This window comes from Formica exsecta, unplaced genomic scaffold, assembly GCF_003651465.1.
Source record: "Formica exsecta isolate Colony F162 unplaced genomic scaffold, ASM365146v1 scaffold111, whole genome shotgun sequence".
Lineage (NCBI taxonomy): Eukaryota > Metazoa > Arthropoda > Insecta > Hymenoptera > Formicidae > Formica > Formica exsecta.
Window position 1 is genome coordinate 100,807 of NW_021848451.1, and position 26,493 is coordinate 127,299.

The 26,493-nt window shown below is 34.3% G+C and overlaps 3 protein-coding genes and 1 long non-coding RNA gene across 11 annotated transcripts in view; 3 read left to right on the plus strand and 1 right to left on the minus strand.

Annotated features, from left to right (window-relative positions):
- LOC115236499 (intraflagellar transport protein 88 homolog) overlaps window positions 1-4,038 on the plus strand; it is a 5,704-nt gene extending 1,666 nt beyond the window's left edge. For all 3 annotated transcript variants that reach the window (XM_029809021.1, XM_029809013.1, XM_029809004.1), the window contains exons 6-15: window positions 48-265; window positions 370-601; window positions 988-1,145; window positions 1,255-1,441; window positions 1,511-1,845; window positions 2,010-2,121; window positions 2,236-2,304; window positions 2,397-2,697; window positions 3,001-3,117; window positions 3,787-4,038. In XM_029809021.1, coding sequence (XP_029664881.1) covers window positions 48-265; window positions 370-601; window positions 988-1,145; window positions 1,255-1,441; window positions 1,511-1,845; window positions 2,010-2,121; window positions 2,236-2,304; window positions 2,397-2,697; window positions 3,001-3,117; window positions 3,787-3,902 — 1,845 coding nt within the window. In that variant the 3' untranslated portion in view covers window positions 3,903-4,038. The remainder of the gene's footprint in view (window positions 1-47; window positions 266-369; window positions 602-987; window positions 1,146-1,254; window positions 1,442-1,510; window positions 1,846-2,009; window positions 2,122-2,235; window positions 2,305-2,396; window positions 2,698-3,000; window positions 3,118-3,786) is intronic.
- On the minus strand, window positions 3,873-7,147 carry LOC115236558. The gene is made up of 3 exons (XR_003884211.1): window positions 7,133-7,147; window positions 6,667-7,060; window positions 3,873-3,887 (listed from the first exon to the last, which is right to left on the minus strand). It is a non-coding gene; the product is annotated as an uncharacterized LOC115236558 (long non-coding RNA).
- LOC115236517 (hexokinase-2-like) lies at window positions 6,892-23,445 on the plus strand. Of its 5 annotated transcripts, none has more exons than XR_003884206.1 (11): window positions 6,892-7,030; window positions 12,959-13,062; window positions 15,996-16,149; window positions 16,671-16,889; window positions 17,168-17,487; window positions 17,708-17,820; window positions 18,260-18,418; window positions 18,494-18,633; window positions 18,706-18,839; window positions 19,134-19,273; window positions 23,173-23,445. XR_003884206.1 is itself a non-coding variant. In XM_029809029.1 (10 exons), exons 2-10 carry the CDS (start codon window positions 12,979-12,981, stop codon window positions 19,221-19,223), a joined length of 1,413 nt encoding a protein of 470 aa, XP_029664889.1. In that variant the 5' UTR covers window positions 6,892-7,030; window positions 12,959-12,978; the 3' UTR covers window positions 19,224-19,775. The 5 variants fall into 5 exon arrangements, 2 of the variants coding, with proteins under 2 accessions (XP_029664889.1, XP_029664897.1); XR_003884204.1 differs by having other exon boundaries at window positions 23,178-23,445; XR_003884202.1 differs by lacking the exon at window positions 23,173-23,445 and adding an exon at window positions 19,357-19,777.
- Window positions 20,168-26,493, plus strand: part of LOC115236475 (sestrin homolog) — a 243,878-nt gene continuing 237,552 nt past the window's right edge. Inside the window, exon 1 of one of the 2 annotated variants that reach the window (XM_029808963.1) lies at window positions 20,168-20,704. The gene's annotated coding sequence lies outside the window, so the exon portion shown is untranslated. Of the gene's footprint in view, window positions 20,705-20,909; window positions 22,138-26,493 lie in introns of those variants that run through there. The other variant, XM_029808970.1, reaches the window with a different exon arrangement.

Genomic DNA, 26,493 nt, shown 5'->3' on the forward strand with positions numbered 1-26,493 from the left:
TATATATATATATATATTTACAAAATTTTAAATTCTTTTTCCAATAGGTGCTGTTTAACTTGGCAGTTCAATACACAAACAATGAAATGTATACAGAGGCTATAGCGACTTACCAAGCGATAACAAGGAACAGGATGTTTAGCAATAGCGCAAGACTTAAAGTCAATATTGGTAATATTTATGTGAAAATGGGCCAGTTATCTCAAGCTATCAAAATGTATAGAATGGCATTTGATCAAGCTCCGACAGTCCATAAGGATCTAAGGTGAATTTACATTCATTAATTTATTTACAATCGACAATTGCCAAGGAATATAATTGTCTTATGCCATTATCAATAATATTATAAACTGGGCAAATATTTCGCAGAATAAAGATTATGCATAACATGGGAATGTTATTTGTGCAAATGGGTCGGTTAGAAGAGGCGGCTAATAGCTTTGAATGGGTGATGAGAGAAAGAGCTGAGTTTAAAGCGGGCTTACATGCTGTTTTGTGCCATTTTGCGTTATCTCATCGCGATAAGATGAAAAGAGCTTTCTTAGAATTACTAGAAGTACAACTTAATGTAGATCAGGAAGACAAGTATAGCATAAATCCTGTGAGTTTTTGGCGCAATTGTACTGCTTACTAAAGCTATGTATTTCTCAAATTGTTGCCAATACCTGCACCACTACGTATCACAGTGTGTATCAACTTATTATCTATAAAGGTGCACATATTTCACATAACGACACATTCCTACCAATTGCCTTTTTTCATCAAGTATTCAATGTCTAGACCTTTTTTATATTTTTTATTTCTTTCGTTGAGATGCTATTCATTTATTGTATATGAACATTGAATGATAATTATATGTAAATATTTATTAACATATAACCTTTTGTTTATGTATAAATTATATAAGTCTCTCTCTCATATATTAGTCAATATTATATAAGTATACTTATTATATAGTTTATATATTTTCTTATTTATATTGTGTAGGATGATGCTACATCTAATATATTAAATGAAGTTATAAAGAATGATAATTTATCGAAATTGGAAAAGGAAATGAAATTGGAAGCTGAGAAAAGTATACTTTGCGCAGCAAAACTTATAGCGCCCGTTATTGAAGACACACTTACAGCTGGATTTGCCTGGTGTGTATACCTTAAATAATATTATTAACATTTAAAAAATTATATCACATTGTAATATCTTAATATAAAATATATAAATTCTTTATATAAATTCTCGCAACTATTTTAGGTGCGTCGATGCGATAAAATCCTCGGCTTATGGCGTTTTAGCCGCTGATTTAGAAATAAACAAAGCTATGGTATTTTTGCACAATAGGGAAACGCAACTGGCAATAGATACATTAAAGATGTTCGAAAATCGCGACACTAAAGCTAACAGTGCGGCAGCAACTATGCTTTCGTTCATCTACTATCTCGTGAGCAAAATTTAGAAATATCTATCAAATATCGGTTTGTTTCTTGTATTTAACAAAAAAATTGTTTAGCAAGGAGATTACGATCAAGCTGAAAAATATGGCGAAGCAGCACGTAACGCTGATGCATACAACGCAGCAGCCTACGTTAATTTATCCGCTTGTGCAATACAAAAAGATGAATTGAACATTGCTAGAGAGCTATTGCTATGTGCATTAGAAACGGATGCTAGTCATGTACAAGCTTTATATAATTTAGCCTTAGTTTATAAAAAACAAACCATGTACGAGGAGGCCTTAGAATGTTTTTGGAAAATTCGTAATATGGTGAGGCACGATCCACAAACGTTATATCAAATTGGTCATCTGTATCAGCTGATGAACGATGTGGACCAAGCATCTGAATGGTATTTTGTTAAATTAAATTATATATTGTTCTTTATATTTTTCTTAAATTTTGTGTAACTAATTTTTAATATTTATATACTATTATTATTTTACTAAAAATTAAAATTTTGCATTAAGTTATGAACGTAATTAATATGAATCTCGCCTTTTGCACATATTGCAGGTATAATCAATTATTAGGTATATTGTCATCTGATCCAGGAGTTTTACAGAAACTAGGAGAAATGTATGATTCAATAGGAGATAAGCAGCAGGCATTTCAGTTTTATAACGACGTGAGTGTATATTTTCTATTTCTGTTTATTATATATAAATTATCTTTGATTGTCTATAATTATATTATCAATATTTTAATTTATATTTATTAACTGTGTATATATTTATTACAGTCTCACAGATTTTATCCTGCCAATTTTGAAGTGATAGACTGGATTGGATCCTATTTCATATCGATGCAGGTATTGAAAATATTTTATTATTAACAATATATTGCTTTTGTGATAATAAATGAAAAATATTCTACATATATTTCTTAACTTTCTCTTAAAAGGTTGCGGAAAAGGCATTGACTTATTTTGAAAAAGCGGTAGAACTCGCGCCAGATGAACCAAGATGGAGATTACTAGTTGCTGCATGTTTAAGACGCACTGGACAATTTCATAAAGCTCTCATGGAGTATCAAGATATTCACAATAAATTTCCTGATAATATAGAATGCTTAAAATTTTTGATTAGACTGTGCAGCGATATGGGTTTGAAAGAAGCACAAATGTATGTAGCTGAATTGAAGAAGGCTGAGAAAGCTAAAGAATTAAAAGATAGGCAAGGTTCAGCAAGACCAGGTACAACAGGTATGAATATTTTAATTAACAAGTATTAATATTGTAATAACGATTGTTACATATATATATAGCAGTTCTTTTTTGTAAGATCAGTCGTTTTTGTCTTTTATAAAAAGGCGAATCTTTATGGATCATCCTTTTAGATTTTTTGTAAAAAGAGAATTTACAAATAACTTGCAACATCGAGATTTAATAAATTATGTTTCATTATCATTAAATTAATACTAACTATTGTTTCTGTTAAGTATGTGCGATAATTATTTATTTTTTCTGACTTATCATAATTAAATTTCGATCATATATTTCGTGCAGGATCTAGAAAGAGCAATAGTGGCACATCATCACGGGCAGGTTCAGGACTGAGTGTACTATCAGATCACAGGCCAAGTCCGGATCGACGACCGATCTCAGGCCGAAACGATTATCAAGGTAGAATCATCAAAAATTTCATGAAATATAATCACTTTTCATATATTTGATATCTTTATTATCTTGTTCTTTAAGAACTCTAAGAATATATGTTTTCAGTATAAATATATTAAATCTATAATTACATATATTTTTTATATTATAATTTTATTTCCATATTTTATATCTCTAATAATTTAATGTTTTATAATTCTGGTGAGAAATATTTTACCATATAATTATTGTAACATTATGTGATTCACGTGGAAAATTCAATGGTTATTCAATTATTAATGCTTTAGCATTATGCACACTTCCATTGAAAGCAAACATCGACAAAGGTGATCTACAGGTGGTATACAAGCTACTTTAATGGATTGAATAAATGATGGATAGCTGCAGCCACTTTTACTAGTCTATTCTTGTTCTTTCTTTATTACTTAATACTCGGCAAACAGTTATATATTACTGATTCGAGCTGTGAATCTAGGAATAGACATTATTAGGATATTTGTGTTATATTTGCATATTGTATCAATCCTCTAATATATAATATTTATATTGAGTATGTAATCTCAAGTCTATTCAAGAATATGTCTATGATTTATATATTTATTTGGATATTATTAGAATCATGAAAGTAATATTCTTGCTTTTCGTTTTCTTCTTTGCATTTCCGATTGTTTTCAGGTACGAGTTACACAGATCCTATAGGACCTCTCCCTACTAGGCCTATGACAGCAGCCGGAAAACGAGATGATGATTTTGGTGATGAGGAACTCGGAGATGATCTATTGCCCGAGTAATAACATCGTGTTGGTTACATTATTGTTATATAGATTTATATGTTTTTTAATATATATATATATATATAAAATTAGTTGAAAATAGTACAAAATATACAAATTATATTATAACAACATATGTTAATATTTAAACCATATATTTCGAAATAGTAAAAATGTCAAAATGCGAGTCCTGAAAAATTGACAATTTTATTAAAATAAATATATTGTATCAATTATATTCTCTCACTTTATTTGCGTCTTAAATATATTGTATTTTTGGCAATATGTAACTTCTTTAATGTAATTTTTGAAAAAATTATATAATAGTGTCGTGCGCGCACGTATATTATATGCTTAATTTTTTTTTACAATACTACAGGATATTATTGTTAATGTTAGCAGAGCAATTAGTTAAGTGTTTATGATATAAGTGTACTCACAGTCATATATAGTTAAGTTTTTGTATATCAGTTCTATCTATTAGAATGTGTAATAAAGTCGCGCTTATAAAAAAAGTTTGTGACATTATATATATATATATATATATATATATATATATATATGTATATAATCGCTGAGCGAGAGAGAGAGAAAGGCACGTGAAATACTCTCCATTGTATTTTCGAAGCGCGGTCAACCATACGAGTTGATCACATTTGACATCTCTTATTAAACCTATGTCAATGCCCCATGATTCGCAGAATCTCTTTATCGCATGTTGCGTATTATAGAATTATAGAATCATCGTCATTACAAAGGTTTTGTACAAAATGTATCATATATGTTATTTCTTTATGATTCTTTAAAGAGAGATTTGTGGTATTAAAATATATTTTTAATAATTATATTTTTATATAAACTTACACATACACACATGAATTTTATACACAAGTTTGTAGCATTTATATTAAGACAATGAACTCTATTACTCGCTCATAGTACAAATAATACCACATTATTTAACTTTATCGGTACGATATTACATATTTCTTCCAATCGATTACGAAGCACGATTCGATCCAATCGAAACATATTTAGAGATATAAGATGGGTCTTTACTGAAGAAGAATGATTTATACGGACCTGTTAGGGCAATTGCAACGATCTAAATTTAAACACACACATCGGCCGTTCTAATCAAACTCCATTCAGCTTATGTAGTCTGTCGAGACGGATGTTACTTTATTGCTTGTCCGTATATACAGGGTATATTTCAAACGTAACAGATCGAATATTTCGCTATAACTAAATGAAATATCGAGGTCCAGTTATTTTTGTATCGTTTCGAGGCGGACAAATTTTTATAAAAAGAATTTGACTTTGGATGAACGCGTAAAAAAACCGGAACTCGATATTTCAATAGTTGTCGAAATATTCAGCCTGTTACGTTTGAAATTTAACACCCTATATATATATATANNTATATATATATATATACTACGCGTATGTTTTCATACGCATTTCCATGCATTCTGATCGCATATTACACAATTTTCCCTTACAACTTTTATCAGATATTCTTACAACATTTTATAAATGATTATATATATACATATATAATCATTATAATCATTTATGAAATCTTACAAGAACATTTCATAAAAGTTGTAAGAGAAAATTGTAATATATATAGTAACAATTTATATTTATTAAAACTTTTTATATCGTTATATTTAAAAAATATGACATTTATTTTGTATCGAAATTATAGATATTGCCAATTAAACTGCTTCTTAATTTGCTTACGCGCATCAATGTGTAAATATTTTCAGTAATATTTTGCTGGAATAAGCACTGATTGTGATTTTTTTTTGTTAGAGATAATAAATTTTTCTCATTTTAGATAACAAGTGCGGTGAAAAATTGGATTTGAAGATAAAACGAGCGAAGATGAAAAAACCTACGGCGATCGATACATTGGATCCGTTTATTCAGATTCGCACAAAATCACGTGTCTGTGTCTGTGCCTGTGTGTGTGTGTGTGTGTGGGTAGGTTTGGTGTGCTGAGAATAAATAGATTGATGTGACTGTCATGTGATGTGCGTAAACCACGTGCGATCATAAATATATCCGACAATATTTTGTTCGGCTTTCTTAATCTTAATTAAATATTTCGTTTAAGGTTTAAACTTTGTTTTTCAAATTTTACACGCAGAAAATGATCCGAGGAAGCTTTTAGAAATTTGTATCTTTTGAAAAATGACTATCGGTTGATTTCAACATTCTTCTCCAATTGCTAGATACCAATTAGCGTAACATTAATAATGACAAGTAATAACAGTTTCTAGGTCCAATTAATCTCGCTTCTCGCTCGCCCGAATGAAGGTTAATGTTTGAACTTACCAAAAGCACGTGTTTCCTCTTATATGCCACATTCTTTGTCAAGCAAAGTCAGTGGTCGATACACGCGTGCCGATTTAATCAATCCATTAAATTTATCAAGCGTAATTTATTTTTAATCATTTCAAAATTGGCTTATAGGTTTCTGATCTCTAAAAGATTTTTGATTTATAAACATTTTAAGATGTATTAGAGAATTATATCGACAACATAATAACTGTCAAAATATACACGTTAATAATATTCTGACATAAATTTTATTTTATTTCGAATTAAAGCGATTTTAACTTCAAAAGATAACATTTTATTTGATCAAGTATTTATCAAGATTCCGCGAATCGAGATTCCGAATCTATCGATAACGTGTCCGTATGAGTCCGACGTTTATTATATAACAATAATAATATAAAAACAATCATGCCGTATATACAATCTTACTCACCGACTCGCACGCGAGCCTTTCTGTTTACGTAGACGTCACGGGCCCCGCATCCCGCACCACGACCTCTCGCTCTCGCATGCTCACGATTTACGCGATATCGGGATATCAGTGACGTGCTTCAGTTAGTAGTGGTGGACAGTGGCGGGCCGGCCGGTTGGTTGATCGCGTGGTACGCGGGGGGAGCTCGTCGGGAGGCACGACCAGTAGTCATCGCTCGGCCGTCGCGAGCACATTTCCAGCAGTCTCGTCCGCGTGTGTATTACTCGAAGGAGATCGACCGAGCCCCATAGCGTCGTTTTGGTCATCTTCGTTGGCATCGATTCGGGAGATCATCACAACGGAAGCGCGTGTACGAGAGATCCAGGTACCGTATCACGATCAAAGTTGTTGTCGTCTGTTAAAAACGTGCTATTAAATCTCGCTGCGATTGGAGAAAAATAATCATCCATCACCTGTCGATACTCACGAGAATTTTCTTCGAGAAGCCTTAATATTCGACTGTTGAATACGAAATGTTTAGTTACGAGAGGCTTATTTTGATGGAACGCTCTTGTAGAGTAAATATATATGATAATCGATTGCGTTATATAGTATAATGAAGGGTGGCATGATTCTATTGTCGTACTCGGATTCTTTTTAATGGAATTCTTTCGATTATGATATATGATTTGTCTTTTTTCAACAATTATGCGAAACTCGTTGATATAAACGTAAATCGATATATAATCACGTCATTTATATAAAATTCTAGTAATTAGATATATTTAAGAAAATAAAAGTCTGATTAGAAATTTATTTTTTTAATATATTTATTTTCTTTTCTTTAAAAAAAATACACAGGCTTTTTATTTTTCTGCATTTTTTGAATTTTGCTTTTGTGCTAGAGCCAGAAGAAAAAGATATGCACCTATATATAATATACGATGTGCATTGATTTAGCGAATCGCGGAACCACTTGGTCTTCCAATTCGGGTCACTTCCAAAGTACTGCTCTTGACATTGTAGCTAGCAATTTGAATTTTAATTTACGAGCGAGACATTCTACATTTCGACTCGAATGACTTGTATTACTTTCAAAATAGATTATTCGGTAACAGTCATTTCTTCTTCCACATAATGTTAGCAATAATGATTATTAGAAAAATTAAGCGAGGTCGTTATATAGTAGAGAAATCGATATGGTAATGGCATCTTTTTATGTCGATAAATCGCGGCGATTACAAGGACGCTTCTTTGGTTTTCCAACGAGATAGGCAGATCGCGAATCGCGTTGTACGAGTTGATTGATCGAGATTTATCATCGCTCCGATTTGGGGCGCTTATTCGCGTAAACAACGACGCTCGCTCGAACAATCAGGATGTCATCGCATTTTAGATATCGAATCCGCGTCAGTACGCGGGCCCGCTTCTGCGATGTTTACTTTGCCGGTGAGAGGAGCACGTGGGTCCTTGAAATATTAAACACGTTGCATACCTCGTCTCGCCGGGCTATTATACAGTGTTGTAACACGTGACACTCATTAGAAACGTTCCGCCGTCGTGGAAGGCAGTCGCGCGATAAAATTTCCCCATATATATGTAATTTCCGTTTTTTTATTTTTTATTACGCGAACCGTAATTACATGTTATCGGGATGATAAACGCTAAATTTCCTTACCGATTAAACATTCTTAGATTGCTTATATACCTCGGGGTCTAGTTATCGGTCTCACAGACGTTAAGTAGTTCTTTGTCAGATTGGAATAGTATATATATGCTTATGATAAGCGATTGGAAACTTGGAAGAAATTCAAAAAATTCCACGATATTTGCGATGAAATTATATTCGAATTTTAATATTTTGTAGAAAGCATTTTAATTGTCTCGTTATATATTTATCGATCAAGAGATCGAATTATCGTGACTGCAAATGTATATTATATATCTCATTATATTTTAAAATCTAATTTTCAATTAAAATTGCAAACAAATCAATCAAATTATGAATTATTTCATTTAAAATTTTCACGCATTTCCTGATAAACTCGCCGCATCTTGTATAAAAAGAAAACCCCCCTTATGCCATCAGTTGATGCGATTCTAACGACACGTGAATATTTAAGAGGTGCAAATGAATTCACGCGCGCATTTTTGCACAAACAGCGAACTTACGTAAACTTATGTACTTCGGCAGCGCGTTATGGTTTTTTCCAGCTGATAGCGTGGTCGTAAGATATACGCAAGTATCCTCGATCGAAAATACAATCTGGCCGCGCCGCTTTATCGTCGCGCGTCTATGTTTTATTCCACATACGAGAGAGAGAGAATTTCTAAATACAACATATTATTAATGTAAGATCGTTAGCGGCGATATTTCAACCGTTTCCGCCGAATGACAGATGATATCGGTTCGCGCGTCGTGTTTCTCAGGGCGACGATATATTATTACGGCGTCAATTACAATTATGAATAAGAATCATAATAAAAATTATTGTACGTTAGTTCGCGTGACATCCGTTGCGCTATTCATTTGACAGTACGTTATCACACCACGTAATGCCATTTATGCAACTTTGCCTTTTATCTCGTTCCAAGAATTATAAGAGTTTGTCGTCTCAATTTTCATTCTCAGTAGACACTGTTAGATCTTGTTATTTTTATATACGAGTGTCCTATTTAAAATGAGCTCTATATTTAAAACCTCTGCTAACCCGCGGTTAGTCAAAATTATCGTTGTCGTATTATTGTCGCGAACCTCTTAGAAAGATATTTCTCTTTTGATTGCAGTTACTCGCCAAAATTTCTCGAACCTGGTCTTAAATCTGTGTCGAATGCGATAAATACGTTCAGGGGGCAAACATTCGAGAATACGAACCGCGCGGCATTCTTGCGTTTGACACTCATGCATCTCAACGGGATTTATTCGATGCCCTAGCTGATAATAGTCATGAATTACGAAAGCTCCATTATTCAAACGGTAGGCAGCTCTTTGGGGAAGCGTACTCGATTAGATAACCGAAGTGCACTTGACGCCAGGCCTAATCTCTCAAGAGTTGTACAATATCGACTAACATAAATACGAATATGTATGCACATACATACGTATTACTCTTTCATAACGAAGATAAATTATACGTTGCATTTTCTGCTTTTATTTTATCGCCTTATCTCGAAAATGCAATGAAATCTCGTTGGAACATCGAGGCTCGAATTAAAAAAAAATTTCTCGAATTTGATTTTACTTTGACTGAAGTAATTAATAATTTTACTTATAAAAAAAAAATTTTTTCTTTGATTCTATAACTCCGCGTTTGGTTATAGAGGACTAAGATATACTACGAATGTGACATAACTTCTTTACATATTCATCTGTTCAAATACGAGGTGTTTTCTCTCTTCGTAATGAGCGCATTTGATGCACGTGACGATACTTTTTTTCAAAAATTCATACATTTGTTCTTTTAAAAATACTTTGACACATAAATAGCTATTTATTTTGGAAGTGTAATTCAAGAAGAAGCACTGAATTCCTGCACTTAATTATTCAACTAATTTTTAAATGAATATTGATATAGCTTTGATTTGAGAGATATTATATATATATGATAGATATATATAATTACTAAGATATTTAATATAACAATAATTTGAAAAATATTTTTTTTAAGCTATATATAAGATAAATTTGTGTAAAAATAGAATTAAAACCACATAATCTAAATCACGAAATGTTTTATGCAACATTTGGTATTGATAAAATTGCAAGTTAAATTATTCGGAATCCTTGCAGCTTCATTAATCTTGTGGCACGGACAATGTTGTGCTTACGTCAGATTCGCGTTAATCGTTGATGCGCTGATGGTTGCAGAGTGTGATAAATGAAGGATGGATGGTCGATGGCGAAGTGACAAGAAACGGCGTCGCGCATTGCCTGTCTACAGAGATAAAAAAGGCGCAATCTCTCTGTAAAATAGCCGGCTCGTCATCGAAAGGGTGACAAACGAGTGTGCGTGTTGCACTCTGGATTAAAATCGTCACGGCAGGTCAACTAGCTGAATTATCTCGGTTGACGTTTTGCACCTTCCAATTGATTTCAATGGAGCCTCATTCGCCATCAGTTTGCAGCTAGGAAAGAACATTCTAACTTCGCTTTTTGCAGTTTCTCGTCTACCTGATCTCGCAAAATCGCACATCATCATGCACGGCGATAAATGTATATTCAGGCTAAATACCGTGATTTCTTTTCTATATTTCTCCGGATCATCTTGAGAGTAAAATTTGAGGAAGTGCGTGTAGCGAGACAAGTATATGAAAATGAGAATAATTATTCATAAAGATGACACGCTATCTGAAACATCCAAACGGACTCAAAAGATGGCTAGTTCGTCTTTCATTGCCTCGCTATTATATGTAAATGGCCGTTGATAAATGCGTTGTTATATATACAACGTAGCCTTGTATCGCTACCATCGACGTTATCTACTCGATGAATTGATATTCAAACGCTCCCGGCAGAATTAACATTCATTCGAATGAACGATCGAGTTTGATTAAGAATCGTTATCGGTAAACCAGTTGAAAGCCAGACTATCCTAACAACGAAATATATACACATTTATATTATATTTGATCCCCCCCTAGTTTAAATTCTCTCCATTGTCATTTGACATTCTTTAGAAACGTCTAAAAGCCGCTAATCACGATTAATTTTAATTATAATGCTGCTTTATCGTTTTCCGAGATTTTAATGCGGTCCATTCGAGACTGTAATAATTCTTTACTGTCTTAGTAATAACTTGCAAATTCACATCATACTATGTACTGTTAATATATACTTAAAATTCGGTGATGCGAGGTTCACGAAACATTTAGCTAATTAAGTATTTCTCCATGCATAATCGCTGATGCAACGCGTTCCACTTCTTCGGATTCTTATTAATCGCAAACGCATGAAATTGATTTATAGCAATACGCAATGATATGTTACAGCGAGGGGGATTCTATCTTAGATGACACATAGGATTTATGAGAATGGCAAATCGTGTTATCAGAAATTATATATCTTAAACCAATCGTTATAATTTTTCAAGCGGAAAGAATAAACATAATTGATTATTGCATATTGTGTGACCTTATTAACATAAGTTTAATCGTACATTTTTCATGCATATTAATTAAAATTAAAAAAATTTAATAGTTTAAGAAAACACACTATTTTTGCAAAATATGCAAAATAACATAAATGTAAAATATTGTATAATATGTAAAAATAATATGTAAAATAATATTATTTTTTAAACAGTTCACATCAATAATAAGTAATTTGAATTTTAGTTTTTTAGTAAATCAATTTACACGAAAAACTTATCGTGGCTAAGAATATGTAATTAACAAGAAGAATAGAAAAATTTTTAAAAAATGAGAGATTTTTTATATTTTTTATCTGATATATAATTTTATTTTTTGCATATACTCTTATAATTATAAGATTATTTTAGAAATATTTGAAATTAATTATGATAATTAAATTATTTAAGAGTAAAATGAAAAAAACTTTTCTGTGGGCTGAAGAAATTATTCACAATTCTAATCATAAAAAATGCAAGTTGTAATCAGGAAAACTATTTAAGAAAGTCGATTTAACCGTGTTAAGAGAGAGAATGTCAATCTTGTTCGGAAGAAGAGAGTACTCGATAGATAACGATGCCCTCATCATGCGAGTATACGTCACATGTATTGATAAAGCTGTGACCGTCTACCGACCCTGCCAATACATAAAACTTGCGTATAGACTCGGGGATGCGTATTGCTAAATCATCGCGATAATAAGAAAACGATAATTAAAAAAGTGGACATTATGTCTATGTAATATCAGCTACAATATTTTATTTAGTGTAATCAGTATATTATAGGCATTTATGCAACACGCCGCGATTCTACATCAATTTATTTGAAGTAGAATTTTACTAGAGACACAAAGTATCTTTAAATTTTTATTGAGATGAAATATCGTCTTTGACGATACTGCTTTATTCTTTTAATAGTATAGATCTTTACACACGTTTCTCTATTTTATATCAGTTTTTTCTTATATATTTTGCAAAGGGAATGAATAAATATTGCTAATTAACAAAATAAAACAATTTCCAATTATTCCGTATTTAATTTTATCAAAAATTTATATTTTGTAGAAATTATATGATTAAAGCGAGATGTTTCTTGTTTTGCTATTGCTACTGCTTCGAGCTAACTTTGATATTTTATAGACGTTTTCCTGATTACATGTCAATGTTTTTCCCTCTTTTTTTTTCAGAAATTCGATAAGGTTTCGACATGGTCGTTCCAACGGACCATGCGCTTCACGAGGCGATTCAAGTATCGCCGCTGATACTTTCCGATGATGTTAGACGACAAAAAGTGAGTATAATATATGTTTGAACTTTATAGCCGATACATATTTTGTATTCGTAAGCATATACTCAACATTTATGTTTATGAATATAACTGTTATAAGATCTATCTCTCATATTATAAATGCTTAATTTCATAAATTATTCACCCTGAACTTCTGCTCTTTTATACTTATCGTGCGATGCAGTTAAAAGCTGATATATCAGAATCATGCGTGATAAACATGTATGTAAATAAATGATGCTGAACATACATTTTTAAATAAATTTTTGCTGGAAAACAAGTTCCAAAATAAATTATTTCCTATTATGTGTTTGTTGTTTTTCATAAATATTACTTATCTGAAAACAAAATAAAAAATTTGCAAAGAGTATTTTATTGAGAAATATATACGTCTTACATCATTAATTCAATTTTTCCAATCACTTTTTTGAGCTATTATTTTATTTCTCTTTAACGAATATTTGACATATAAAAGACATACGGATTTATTAATCAATATCATATATAACTACAAACGAGATTTTCTCTCTCTTTTTTCCCCTTTTACAATATATTTAAAATAGTTTGATTAAAAAAAAGATATATGAAGCAAAGAGAAGCTGCTCTTGTTTAGATTGTACCTAAGTTTGTTTTCTAATGTTAAAGCATTATTGCACCTGCCGATTTTTCATGTATGTTTTTCATGTTCGACACGTATTAAGAAAAAAAATGACCGTTCAATTATTGCATTTTGTTATCAACTCAATTCTGAATTATATACAAATGGTAAAGAGAATGAAGTCTTTAATCTTGCGACATTAATTCAAAGTTTAGTGACACGAAACGTACGGATATTTATGCTAATCGTACCAGGTATACGATTAGATATCGTATCAGATATTCTACATGCCATCATATACAAATCGTTGAACGTAATAAAAAATTCTTTTCCTTATGAAAATTTTTTCATTGAAAAAAAAAAGAAAAAATCGGATACATATTTTTTCTGATGGCTAATATGTGTGAATTATAAGAGATGAATTATAACATTTGTGAATTGCTACACAATATTTACGCAATACATAAGGGGAGATTACACGTTGGTATTTTCGACAGACATTATCATGGACATTGGATCGAATAAATCTTGATAGTAAATTTTTTTCAGAACAATGTCGAAGAGATATAAAATCATTAATTGCGCGTCTTTCTCTTTGACTTTCTTTTTACAAGTTCTCTTTAATTATATCGTCTCCAAAATTTGGAGTAATAGAAAAGATAGAAAAAGCTCGTTATAATTTTACGTTCGATCAATAAAGAGAGTGTATATACCCGCGTATATATCGAATCGAAATTTTTCTCTTACTTTTGATTTACAATCCAACATCTATTTTAATATTTGAAGCAAACAGTTCTCTTTTCTGAGAAACTATTTAATCTATAGTCGAAAATTTCTCTTTTAAATCTTTGAAAGAGGACTGAAGTAGAGTACCAAATAAACAATAAACGAATTAATTTCTCATTTAAAAATTTAAAAGAGGAATTTTTGATAAAATTATAGATTAAATAGTTTCTCTCAAAAGAAAAGAGAGATCCAACCATTTAAAATATCAAATATATATAGAGAGGAGAGTTTCTATATAAATTAAATCTATCGAAATCCTTTAATATCCACAAACGTGAGGAAATTGAATTTGAAAATAGAAATAAAATTGCGACTCGGATAATATTGTATGTATTGGTCGCAATTACATTCGTGTGCCTCGCATTGAGACGCAGTCCGAGTAAAGATGGATTAAATTGGATGATGGGTTATCGCGGCTTAAATGTCATAAATCGTCGATTTTTATCTCGCCCTCTAAACTACAGGGTTATCGAGAGGGAATCCCGTGTTGTTAAAAGTTCAAGGCATGTTAACAGTTTATCGGTGTAGATGACGATATCGACTCTGGCAACCAATCGAATTGAGGAAAGAAAACTGATCTTTGGCTTTTTATACATAACAACTTTTGTTTCTACGGAAAAACCCTTACTCCTTTAATATTAAAACAAACAAATAAATGTACATACAGCGAGAATTGTACGATGCAAACTTTATTAATTTTGCATCACAAATTTATTTCATCAGATAAAGAATGAGAAATTTAGTGATAGCCGTTAATAATGCAATGCGATTGAAAAAAGTAATTTTATAATAATATTTCTAAGTTAAGCCTAAAAACCATTTACTTTTTTACAAAATAAGATCATATTTTTTTAGACGATAAAGATATTATTGTAGATCGAAAGAGTTTGCGAATATGTATTTTTTTTACGTTTAATATTTTTTCCACAGTTTACTACACATATATTTGCATCGATAAATGAAATACAGTATAATCTAGTAGAAATGCGTGATATTCGAATATATACAGTGCGTTTTTAAAAACTATTAATTCATATAAGAAAAATAATTTATGCAAATTTATTATACTAATTCCCACATTGCATTATTATGAATAATAATAAATAACTGTTTTTTATACACATGCTTAAAACGCAAACATGCAATAATTAGACAATAATTTAGTGATCACGTCACGGAAGAAAACTCGAACAATTACATCTATTCGGGTATTATAAAATCTCTTGTTTATTAAATATAATTAATTCTGCACTCTCAGACTGCTTGACGTTACAAACAAGCATTACGTGAGTAATATTTCTTTGATCTGTCTATTTAGAATCCTGTTAGAAACTGCATAATAATACATAACGCGATATGTGTTGTAAACAACACATCGTATTCGAAGCTCCATGACATATGTATGTCGAGATATCGCCAAGATTTACGGATCGTACGTTTTTCTTCTCGTCGCGTGGTGACGAGAATGATAAGATTGCCATAAAAATTACGTCGAGATACACGTGTCATGTGCAACATGCTTTTTAAAAGGAGAAAAAAATTCTGTTTGCAGATTGAAAATCATACGGCGAAGATGCGATTCTCCGCGGCAACCGCCAGGAAAATACAAGACGTCTTTATTTCGGAAATGAATAAGGGGATCCATCAGCAACCCTCTTCGTTGCAAATGGAGAACACTTATATACCGGAACTGCTCGATGGAACAGGTCATTAGCGAAGTTCCCATGTTTAATCCCGCAATGAGATAGCGTATATAGCATCGTATTCTTTATATCCTGTATCAGAAGCCTTAGCAAAGACATTCTCGACAGAGATAGAGAGAACGAAACTAATTTATGTCTAATTAATATCTCATTTTGGCATAAAGTACAGAGTCAAAATATTATAATGTATCGATATAATTATGGATAATTAATCTTTAATTTGTTTACTAAATTTCATACGCTATGAGATTTTTAATAATTTTTTTATGCCGAGTAAGAAAGTGAAATGTTTGAAATATATCTGCAAGATTTATGCAAAATTATTTTATAAAAAAATTGCCTTTAATATTTTAATATTATAATATCAACGTAAGAAAAATATATTTTTAGTTTTTCTGATTTAAAAGAAATTTTATTTCATTAAATAGTTAAAGATTGAAAGAATAGAGAAAAGGAAAGAAAACCGCAAAACTTAATCACCATTTAATATTGAGAGATTAAAATGCATACTTGAATACTTGCAGAGGAAGGTCTTTATTTGGCACTCGATCTTGGCGGCACCAACTTTCGCGTACTCCTGTTGGAATTGGCTCACGGTGCTCCCATACGACAGGAAGTAAAGCGATACTACATCGGATCCGAGTTAAGGGTCGGCTCCGCAATCCCTCTGTTTGATTATCTGGCTGAATGTGTCAGTGATTTCGTCATCGCTCAGGGTCTTCAAGACGTAGAGCTTCCTCTCGGTAAATTGACCCTTCGGTATCTATACAGCCAGGGTATTGAACACACAAAATCTTTAATTAAATGAGAGCCACCTCACAATTGTCTATAAATAGCGATCTCGCGAAGAGATCATCGAAGAAACTGCGAAGAGAAAACAATTCTTTTCTGTTGTAGAAAACTGACAGAAAGATTATATATTAATATAACCAGTTACATTAGTATAATTATTTACACTTCGGATTATTTCCGCACTTCACGTTCTTTCCACTTCCAATTTTGATAAGCCACATCTATGCAGGTTTCACATTCTCGTTTCCGATAATCCAGCACTCGCTGGATGTCGGTATTCTCGTGACATGGACCAAGACTTTCAACTGTCCCGATGTCGTGAATAAGGACATCGTTAAGCTCTTGCGAGAGGCCCTGGACCGTCGAGCCGATACGAAGGTGAAGGTCGTGGCAGTCTTGAACGATACCACGGGTACCTTGGTACAGGGCTCAACGTTGGATTCCAATGTAGCGATCGGACTTATCCTGGGAACCGGCAGCAATGCTTGCTATCTAGAACGAGCCGACCGGGTCGAGCATTGGGAACCCGAGAGGCACGGCGAGAGAGAAGTGAGTAACCGATATCACGATAACGTATAAAATATATAAAAATGTATGTTACAATTTTTTGAGATCGATCTTTATTCTTTATTTGATAAAGATATTTTTAAAAAGCAACAAAGTTTACCTTGAAATTTTAAATAATTTTTCCTATATTTATTTAATAATTTTTTACATTATATACTTGGTATGCAGCCGCAAATTATTAGTCTGACTTTCGTCACTCCAGGTTATCATTGATATTGAGTGGGGCGCTTTTGGCGACAACGGTGTTTTGGACTTCATCAAAACGGATTTCGATCGCGAGAACGACGCCAATTCTCTTATCGTGAATTCGTTTACGTAAGTGAATAAATCTCGTTGCATTATCTCTAATTATGTTGTAATTATTCTGTTTGTGCGCACGCATAGAGTGGATATTATTTCTGATAATATCATATTTTAATCAGAGTTTGTCACTATCGGTTTATCTATACGAAAAAAATTAAGATTTTGGATATCAAGCTTAATTAATTAAAAATGACTATAATTAAGATTTAATAATTAATATAATTGACGTTTTTATTAATGAATAGATAAATAACGATGACGGAGAATAATAATGATAAATAACATTTTTCCGAAAAATTCCTCATAATATTATATAAACTAAGAATTTTAGAGAAAGATGCGCGAAGAAACCTTATATTAGAAGGACTCTCTCTCGCGACAAAATTAGTTCCTAGGACGCGATGGTTCGTATCTAAAAAAATCTTTGTATCATTATGGCTTCTTTCTTTAGATTTGAAAAGTACATTGCTGGCAAATATCTCGGTGAAGTGGTGCGCGTGATACTTGCGAAGTTGACCAAAGAGGGGCTTTTGTTTGTAGGAGAAACTGCACTACACAGACTTTTTACACCCGGCTCCCTTACTACCGATTTGGTGTCGCACATCGAACAGTAAGTCTTAATCTCCAATCGCTTAATCCGTAAAGATTTATGGCGTGTCACATGTTTATCGTTTTGCGACTCCAGAGACTCTGTGGACGGTGATAATAGCAATACCAAGGAGGTTCTCAAGAAATTTGGCATTATTCCGGATGAGGACGATATCAAAGTCGTTCAATATGTGTGCGAGGTCGCCTCTAATCGCGCGGCTCTATTGGTATCGATATGTACGTTAATAAAATTACTTAAAAACTGCGCTTGATACAAAGATAATATCTCATTGATGATTTTTGTCGAAGGCACCGCGAGTTTGCTGGACCGTATTGATAAGGAACAAGTCACGATTGCCATAGATGGATCTCTCTACAAACATCATCCTCGATTAGAGAGTTGGATGAAGCGGTATATCTCGTTACTCACCTCGGGACGACAGGTACATAGATAAAACGGGTATCAATGGGAAAGTCGCTTGCGCTTAGAAAAACATCATTGTGTAGCTATAAAAACAGAGAGAAAATAATTGATGTCATCACAAAGTTCTGCTTTCAAAATTCTAAATGCGCTATCTCTAACATTAATATATAATTTTATATTTTTTATTTTCTCTCTTTATAAAGATAGAAAATAATAATTTTTTGCTACGTGAATTCTTTTATGCTTTTCCATCATTTTGATGAAAGTTCTTTTTTTCTTAGTATAATAATTTATTTATTTTTTGAATGTGCAGTTCAAATTAATCCACGCGGAAGATGGAAGCGGCAAGGGCGCCGCGCTCATCGCTGCTATCGCGCAAAGACTCCAGAAGCGATTACAATAATCGTGAAAACACTAAAGCGTCCGTTTGTTGTCGCAGTTATTATTATCATGGTAAAACAATATACAAATTGTCGATAAGCATAGAAATATTCCAGCAGATTCTAAATCACAATATCGTTATAACTTTCTGTTAGTATCCATCAACATCAATTCCAATACTTGTATCGGATTGTAATATATTGTACAGGTGTTGATTGAAATCAATCTAAACGTTACGGAATTACATTAGGATATGCTTGTATCGATCTTGCACAAGGTGTCAAAACGATAGGGGTATCGATTGACCGAACAATGCGGGAAACGTCTGTGCGCGTGTGCCATTTTAGGAAAATAAATATACGTACTTGACGAACGTATGCTTGTCAAGTACAATAAGAGAAAGAACTACGAAAGAGACGGATTATCGACAAAATAAAATGTGAAAAATGATATTATTTATTAAATGAAATCGTAATTGGAACGCGTTTGCAAAATGAAAAGTTGTTGCATATTGTAAATGCTCTTTTTTGTACACAAGAAATCAAGTTGTTATAATAAAAGTTAGCAAAAGATTGATTTATTTTAATAGAGTTTTGTTTATGTTAATTAATATATAGTAATTTTTTTAAAAGAAGTTTGTCTCAATACGTTATTAATTGTATGTAAAATTTTAACCATTTTTAAAAAATTCAAAAGATTTAGAGAAAACATATATATTTCTGCTCATATCTAAAATTCAACAATAATATTTTTAAATGATATTATTTTTAGAAAAAATATCTTATTTCAAAATTGTATTCTTTGTAGAACTTGGCAGCAATAATACGATTGTATATAAAGACTCTTTTTCTCTTTTTGTTTTATTCTATAGAGTTTCACCATTGTCTCAAATATTTTGAAACGGATAAAAAATTATACAGTTTATTTAGACACAATTAATAAAAATGATAAATAAATAAGTTTCAAATATTTAAATTCTACCGCGCACGCGACCTCCGATATTTTACTATCATTTACAAAAAAAAAATATATATATAGTAAGAATTACTTCAAATATATTTTGAACATTAATACATTATTTCTGTGGTATTATTAAAATATTCTGTATTTTATTTTACATCTTGAGTAATTCCACTATGATTGAAATGCAAATTTTTTGATCGGTTCGATCAAATTCTTGAGAATTGCAATACTGTATAACTGTATGCACTTCAACGAACTTCGTAACGAAATCAGTCACGAAACATGTCGCGGCGGGTCGCGGAGTTACATCCGAGCCGTTCCGTATTTCTCGCGATAGTTACTATTTTAAAGTGGAATCTCGCGCACAAAAGAATTATCGGGAGTGTCCCGCTAAAGTAAACATCATATATACACAGTTTTTGTTGTGCGTCAATATCAAGCGATTCTACAAGATCGAGCGAAATCATCTTTGGGGTTATTTTTTCGAAATACAAAATGTAAATACAATCGATGCACGATCATCGTATATGTCGTCATTAGGTATGTACACATCGTTCTGTAATTTGCTGTATCAATCAAAATTCGCAATCATTTACTGGTTTTTAATCATCTCTAATATTTACTAATTGTAAAACATTTTGTTATTCTCTCTCTCTCTCTCTCTTTCTGTTCTTACTTTTTTGGCTTCTCGTTCTACAGAGTGAGAGAGAGAGAGGGGGGGGGGGGGGGGGGGCAACTTGGGGGGAAGAGAAAACTGAACGTTTCTCACTTCATATTGAGTACAATTAAAACGAACAAATTTTGAATTGTCGACCATATTCAGGTCACTCTGTATTTTTACGCGTCCAACAATTGAGTCTCATCGCGTGCGTAGTATTATCGGAAGTGTCTCATAAAAAGTGTTGTCAGTGTAACATAAATACCGTACGTACAATCGTTATTACACGCCGTTTTTAGTATCGACAATTCGCGCTTCTACATATTTGAAATCAATTGAAATTCTCTTCGCGAAATTCACGCCGTTATTTTTTCGCGATTAGAGTGCACGATCATCGCCAACTTAACGTACACGCGTGTTATCGTTCCACAATTAACAGCATTCTACAACCGATACTCTATTTTCGCATTCTCAATAATATGTTCGGATCACGCGCGCGTTACTAATAATTATATACATAACACAAAATCTACAAAAGCAAGATTGAGATCAATATTTGTTGATTAACTCTCGATACGAAACAAGACGACAATTAACACGCTGTCTTTCTATCATTATAAACATTTACAGCATCGAAATCTAAATCTAAGGAAATTCTATATTTTCGTGGTTTCACAGTTTTTTACCTAGAACATATCATGTTGCGCGGATACCTAAGATACCGCTCGGTGCGCGCGATAAGAAGCGAGTCTATCGATCTTGTTGCTAGGCGGTTCGTGGACGCCGCTACCGCCGCGACGGCCATCGGCTAACCGTTTCTCCCTAGGCGGCAACAGATGGCGCAGCGCAAGCGGCGCGCGCACGCGGATCACCGTCGGGGCCGCTCGAGCTCGAGGAGTGACAGCTCGCGAGCTCGAACTGTCATCACGGCGGGTATCGCGCGCGTCGTCCGTACCGTATTCGCGTTTCCCGTGCAGCAAGTAAACGCGACGTGACGCGACGTGACGTATCGTGCCAGTGCCGTGTAACGTGACTCGTGAACGTGTCCCATCCGTCACCGAGCGATCGCGTCTCGAAATCGCGTCATTTCTCTCTTTTGTTTTTCTTCTCCCCCGTCGAAAAAGCCGAACCGCCGCCGCCGCCGCGCACGGTGGGTGCGCACGCAAGGTAGAACAGCTCGCACCGCTCGCTCGCTGCCGGCTCTCAGTCTACTGGAAGATTCCATTGTGTGAGAGTGGGCTTTCGAAAAGTTTCGCGGCATCGCCGGCGAGTTTTCGCGAACGTCCATCGTCGATACGTCGGGACATCAAACCAGGTATCGTGTTCAATCATTATCAGCCGGTCAACGGCGCCTTTACGAAATTCCCCGTGAGTGTATGCGTGCCTCTATCATATGTGAGTTTGAATGTGTATGTGTGTGTATGCGAGGGAGAAAGAGGGAGATAGGTTGAGGTTATATTACAGCGGCCGCTCTCTCTGGGTTCAGCTGGGCTCTCAGCTGATGCACCGACCGACCGGTTCGCTGCCTCCTGCGGTCGATTCCTGCGGACGTGATGAGCGCTCGTACGCGTTCGTCGTGCTTCGTAGCTGACAGTGACAGTCTCTCACGGTTTATTCTAGAGCGCTAAATCCCGAGATTCGCTCCCGATTTTTGGATTGCGTGTAATTGCATGTAATTTACACGGGAGGGAGAAATTTGTGCTTAATGATTAGTAATGGTGATCTCGTCGACGGCGACGGGATCATTTCGACCTTGTTCTCGTATCGAAAATACAAAACGGGAAGGGGGAAGAGGATTCGGTTAACTAGGATTAGCGCTAACCGAGGTCGGGCGGAATCGAACGTTCTCGTATTTCCTGACGAATCGGCTCGCGAGCTCAAGTTCGACAGTTTGTGACAATAGCCATTAATCTCTATTCGAAGCTATTCGATTAAAGCTTTCAAAAGTAAATGTGTCATATCATTTTTTTGTTACTCGTAAAAATCTAGTTATTTTTTTGTTCTCAAAATTGTTATGATTATTAAAATTCTGTTCCGCGATAAAGGATCCATCCTTTAATTACTGATTTTGAACTCACCTCAGTCAAAACTTTTCAAGCAGGGACGTTCGCGACTCTTCTAAAGGAATCCTTTTGAAAATTTGCGCGAGCGATATTGATAAGATCAATAGATTAATCTTTGAAAAATAATTTAAATTTGAGAAATATGTCAATGATAAATATCTCATTTTATTAATATATTACATAACGCGTGACAGCTTTATAAAAAAAAGTACGTGTATAATACATTATAAAAAAAAGTATATCTATCATCCTATCATTATAATTGTACCTTTTACGCTTCTGTCAAGAACAGGAATGATTGTTCGCCCTCTCGTACGAGTACGTGATACATTGGCAAGAGATTTCACCTCGCAAGATTCTCGCGGCGCCTCGATTCCCGGTGTTGACCTCGACGACGATGTCACATCGCATGGTAACCGATTGATACTCTATTAGAAAGGAACAATCGCGGAGAAATCGGTACCTCATTTCGGAAAGGAAAATCATCTCTCAAGCGTACTTATAAGACGAAACTTTTATAATCAGACATGCAGATTTAATAAAGTAATGGATGAAACGATGATGCGAGAATTATTCAGTATGCCAGAATCTTATAACGAATAATAACGGTAAAATACAAACTAGTAGTCGCTTCTAGTTGGATTCTATTGCGTTGTGTGAAATATTAGCGCACTCGATTTATCGTATTCGAAGAATACTCACGTACAAAATAGAGAAGATTTTTTTCTAAATATTTCTGGAAATCTCCATAAATTTATTTCGTTCCTTCCAAAGTCGCGGAGCGAAGAGTTATTCCATTAAATTGTGTTTAATCCGTGTTTAAATTGCGCTAATAATTGCATAGATGGGAGCCTTCATTCACCATTCGCGTGTAACTTTGACCATCGAACAAAGGTGCGAATCGAATTTACAAAGAGCTAGAATAATCGTGTGTACTCGTCGTATGTATTCGTTACTTGTTAGTCGTCTAGCTCTAGTCGTGAAATCTCATTATGGATCTCTCGCTGAGGATAACGTAAAATAATCCGCCGAGGACCAAAGTAATCTCATGTAATGTCATTCATTCTAAAGTAGCTCGTCTTTATGCTACTCTTGAGAGGCATTGCCGAGAACGGCTCCGTACATTGCGCAAATTTAATTCTGAACCCTCTTATTGTAAGATTTAATTATACAAAGTATCTCTCTCCCGTCACTACTGCGTATAAACTATTCAAACTAAATGATTCTGCGTGTGAATCATATTTTTTATTTAGATGCTTTAGATATTAGATTATTATATAGATATTTAACGGAATATTAATTTTTGGTCGGATAACTGTAATTATCATGTTAAAAATTGATAAAAGTCACATTAATGACTTTTAGGAGAATAGATGGATAGGTAGATAGATACATATTTATTTTCTTCTTGGGATGGTCTTTTTAAAATAAAATCTATCAACTACGATATAAATTACAAATATAAAAAATATATCTGTTATGTGAGAATATCAAAAAAAAACTGCTATATCAGAGTATTAAATGTAAAACATACAACAGGAAAAGCAAAGTGTGCATGCGAGCAATAAAAGCGATTACAATACACGAGTAGTAATTATTCGAGCGAGTAATTTTATTTTACAGAAAATAAAAAAGAAGAATAACATAGAATCAACAGTCGTTTAAAAGGAAATTAATAGAGTTACTTCCGCAAAGCCATCTACTATATCTATATATACTAGAAGTATAATTATTATAATAGTCATATATATAAATATAGTTATCATATATAAATAATGATCAGTTTTTTTCTATTACTTGCGATATCATATTATAAAAGCGCGACAATCTTTTTTGTTTTATTAATTGTATCTCAATTTTATTACACGATATCGTTCGACTATATATATCGTGCGTAGTTTAAAGTACGCTATATTATTATATCTGATCCGATCGTGTATCGCGGAAGCTCTTCGGAGGTGGGGAAACGGCAGGACGAGGGAGGACTGTCATGGCACCGTTATCGCTCGCAAATCGACTCGCTTTTCCGTGAAGCGCCGCCGCCGCGCGCTCTGCAACGTCGAGATCACCGCGCCCGGCTGCAGCTGAGCTTCCAGCTGACGAGCGGAGGCTGCGACGGGTTCGCCATGCTCGTCCACCCCCTCCCTGCTCTTCTATTTCTCTCTCTCTTTCTCTGCGCGTTCCTTTTTTTTTATCGCGGCCACCTCCTCCTTTTTCCCTTTAAATCGCCTTTCACGTGCGCCGCGTCACCGTCTCTCTTTCTCCTTTTTCTCCTCTTTCTCCTCTTTCTCCTCCCTCACTCGCTCGTCCTGCCCCTCTTCACAAGTTCGCATTGTTCGTTTGGCGCGCGCAACGGCCGACTTCGTTGAACCAGTTCCGAACCGTTTCGTTCGCGCGTCTCTTTGGCACGTTCCGCGTGTGACGGCGAACGCGCGTCGAGCGACGCGACGAGGAAGTGCGAGGGAAAAAAGCGGGCGCGCGTTAATTCGGGGGTGCAATGAGAGATACACGCTTATACGGCTTACCGGTGCCGCGAATCCAACGCGAATCACTCTCGAGTAATCATCCCCGAGTGAATCATTCACTCGCGGTGAGGGAAAAGTGAATATTTAGCCAATGTTTTCCATAGCGTATCTCGAGGAACTTTCGCCGGCCGACAAAATGTGAGATACTAAAGATATATATATATTATATATATATACATAGATATATAAGATATATGTCTTCTTTATGTCTATACCAGAGATATATACGCTATTCATTTGTCTATACTCTTCTAGTTTTTTTAGCTTTTAAGATGATTTGTAGTGATCTTACAAGTATACATCTTACATGTATACACGTATACATGGGTGAGTTGATCGATTAAATAACGTAATTTAAAATTATAATCAGGAGATGATGCGATAACATCTCGTGCCGAGAGTATATTCGATGTATATTTTTATCGAGTAAAGGAAGAAGGGGGCGGGGGGGAGGGGGGGGCGAAGCGACACTTTCGTTAATCGCGTTTTTCGCGTCGAACCAGTCTTTGGGCAAAAATTTCGCCTTCTCCTCTTCCTCCTCCGTCGCGAGCGTGACAAACGGCCGATTATGTTCACGGGAGCTCGTTCCGTGAGAGCGGTAAAAAAAGACGCCGGTCGCAACGGCCGGCGGTCTCGGCGGCGGAGAAATTGCGGTACTTCTGGAAATCTAAACGACTCGAAATTGCGAGCTCGCCGGCGCGCGCGGACACGCGATTCGACGTTGCGCCGTTTCAAGTCTCGCTCGTAAGACTTATATGTTAGACACGGACACGTGACACGCCTCCTGTGTAGAGAAATTCGCCGGTTTAACCCGAGTATTATAGCGAAACGCTTTTAGTCATTCACTAACGAGATCATCCGAACGGAGTGATGTGACACAATTCCGTTTTACTTTATTACTCATCATCCGGCATTATTTAACCGGATTTTGTGGCTTTATTTTCGCACTGTTGAACGCGAGGAGACGAATCTTCTCGTCTATCTGACGCGTTGATTTAATACTGTGTCTCTTCGATTCGAGAAAAATGAATCGATCGGAGCTCTTGTTAGCTTTTAAAGCAGCCTGTGATGTTTGCGCGCGAT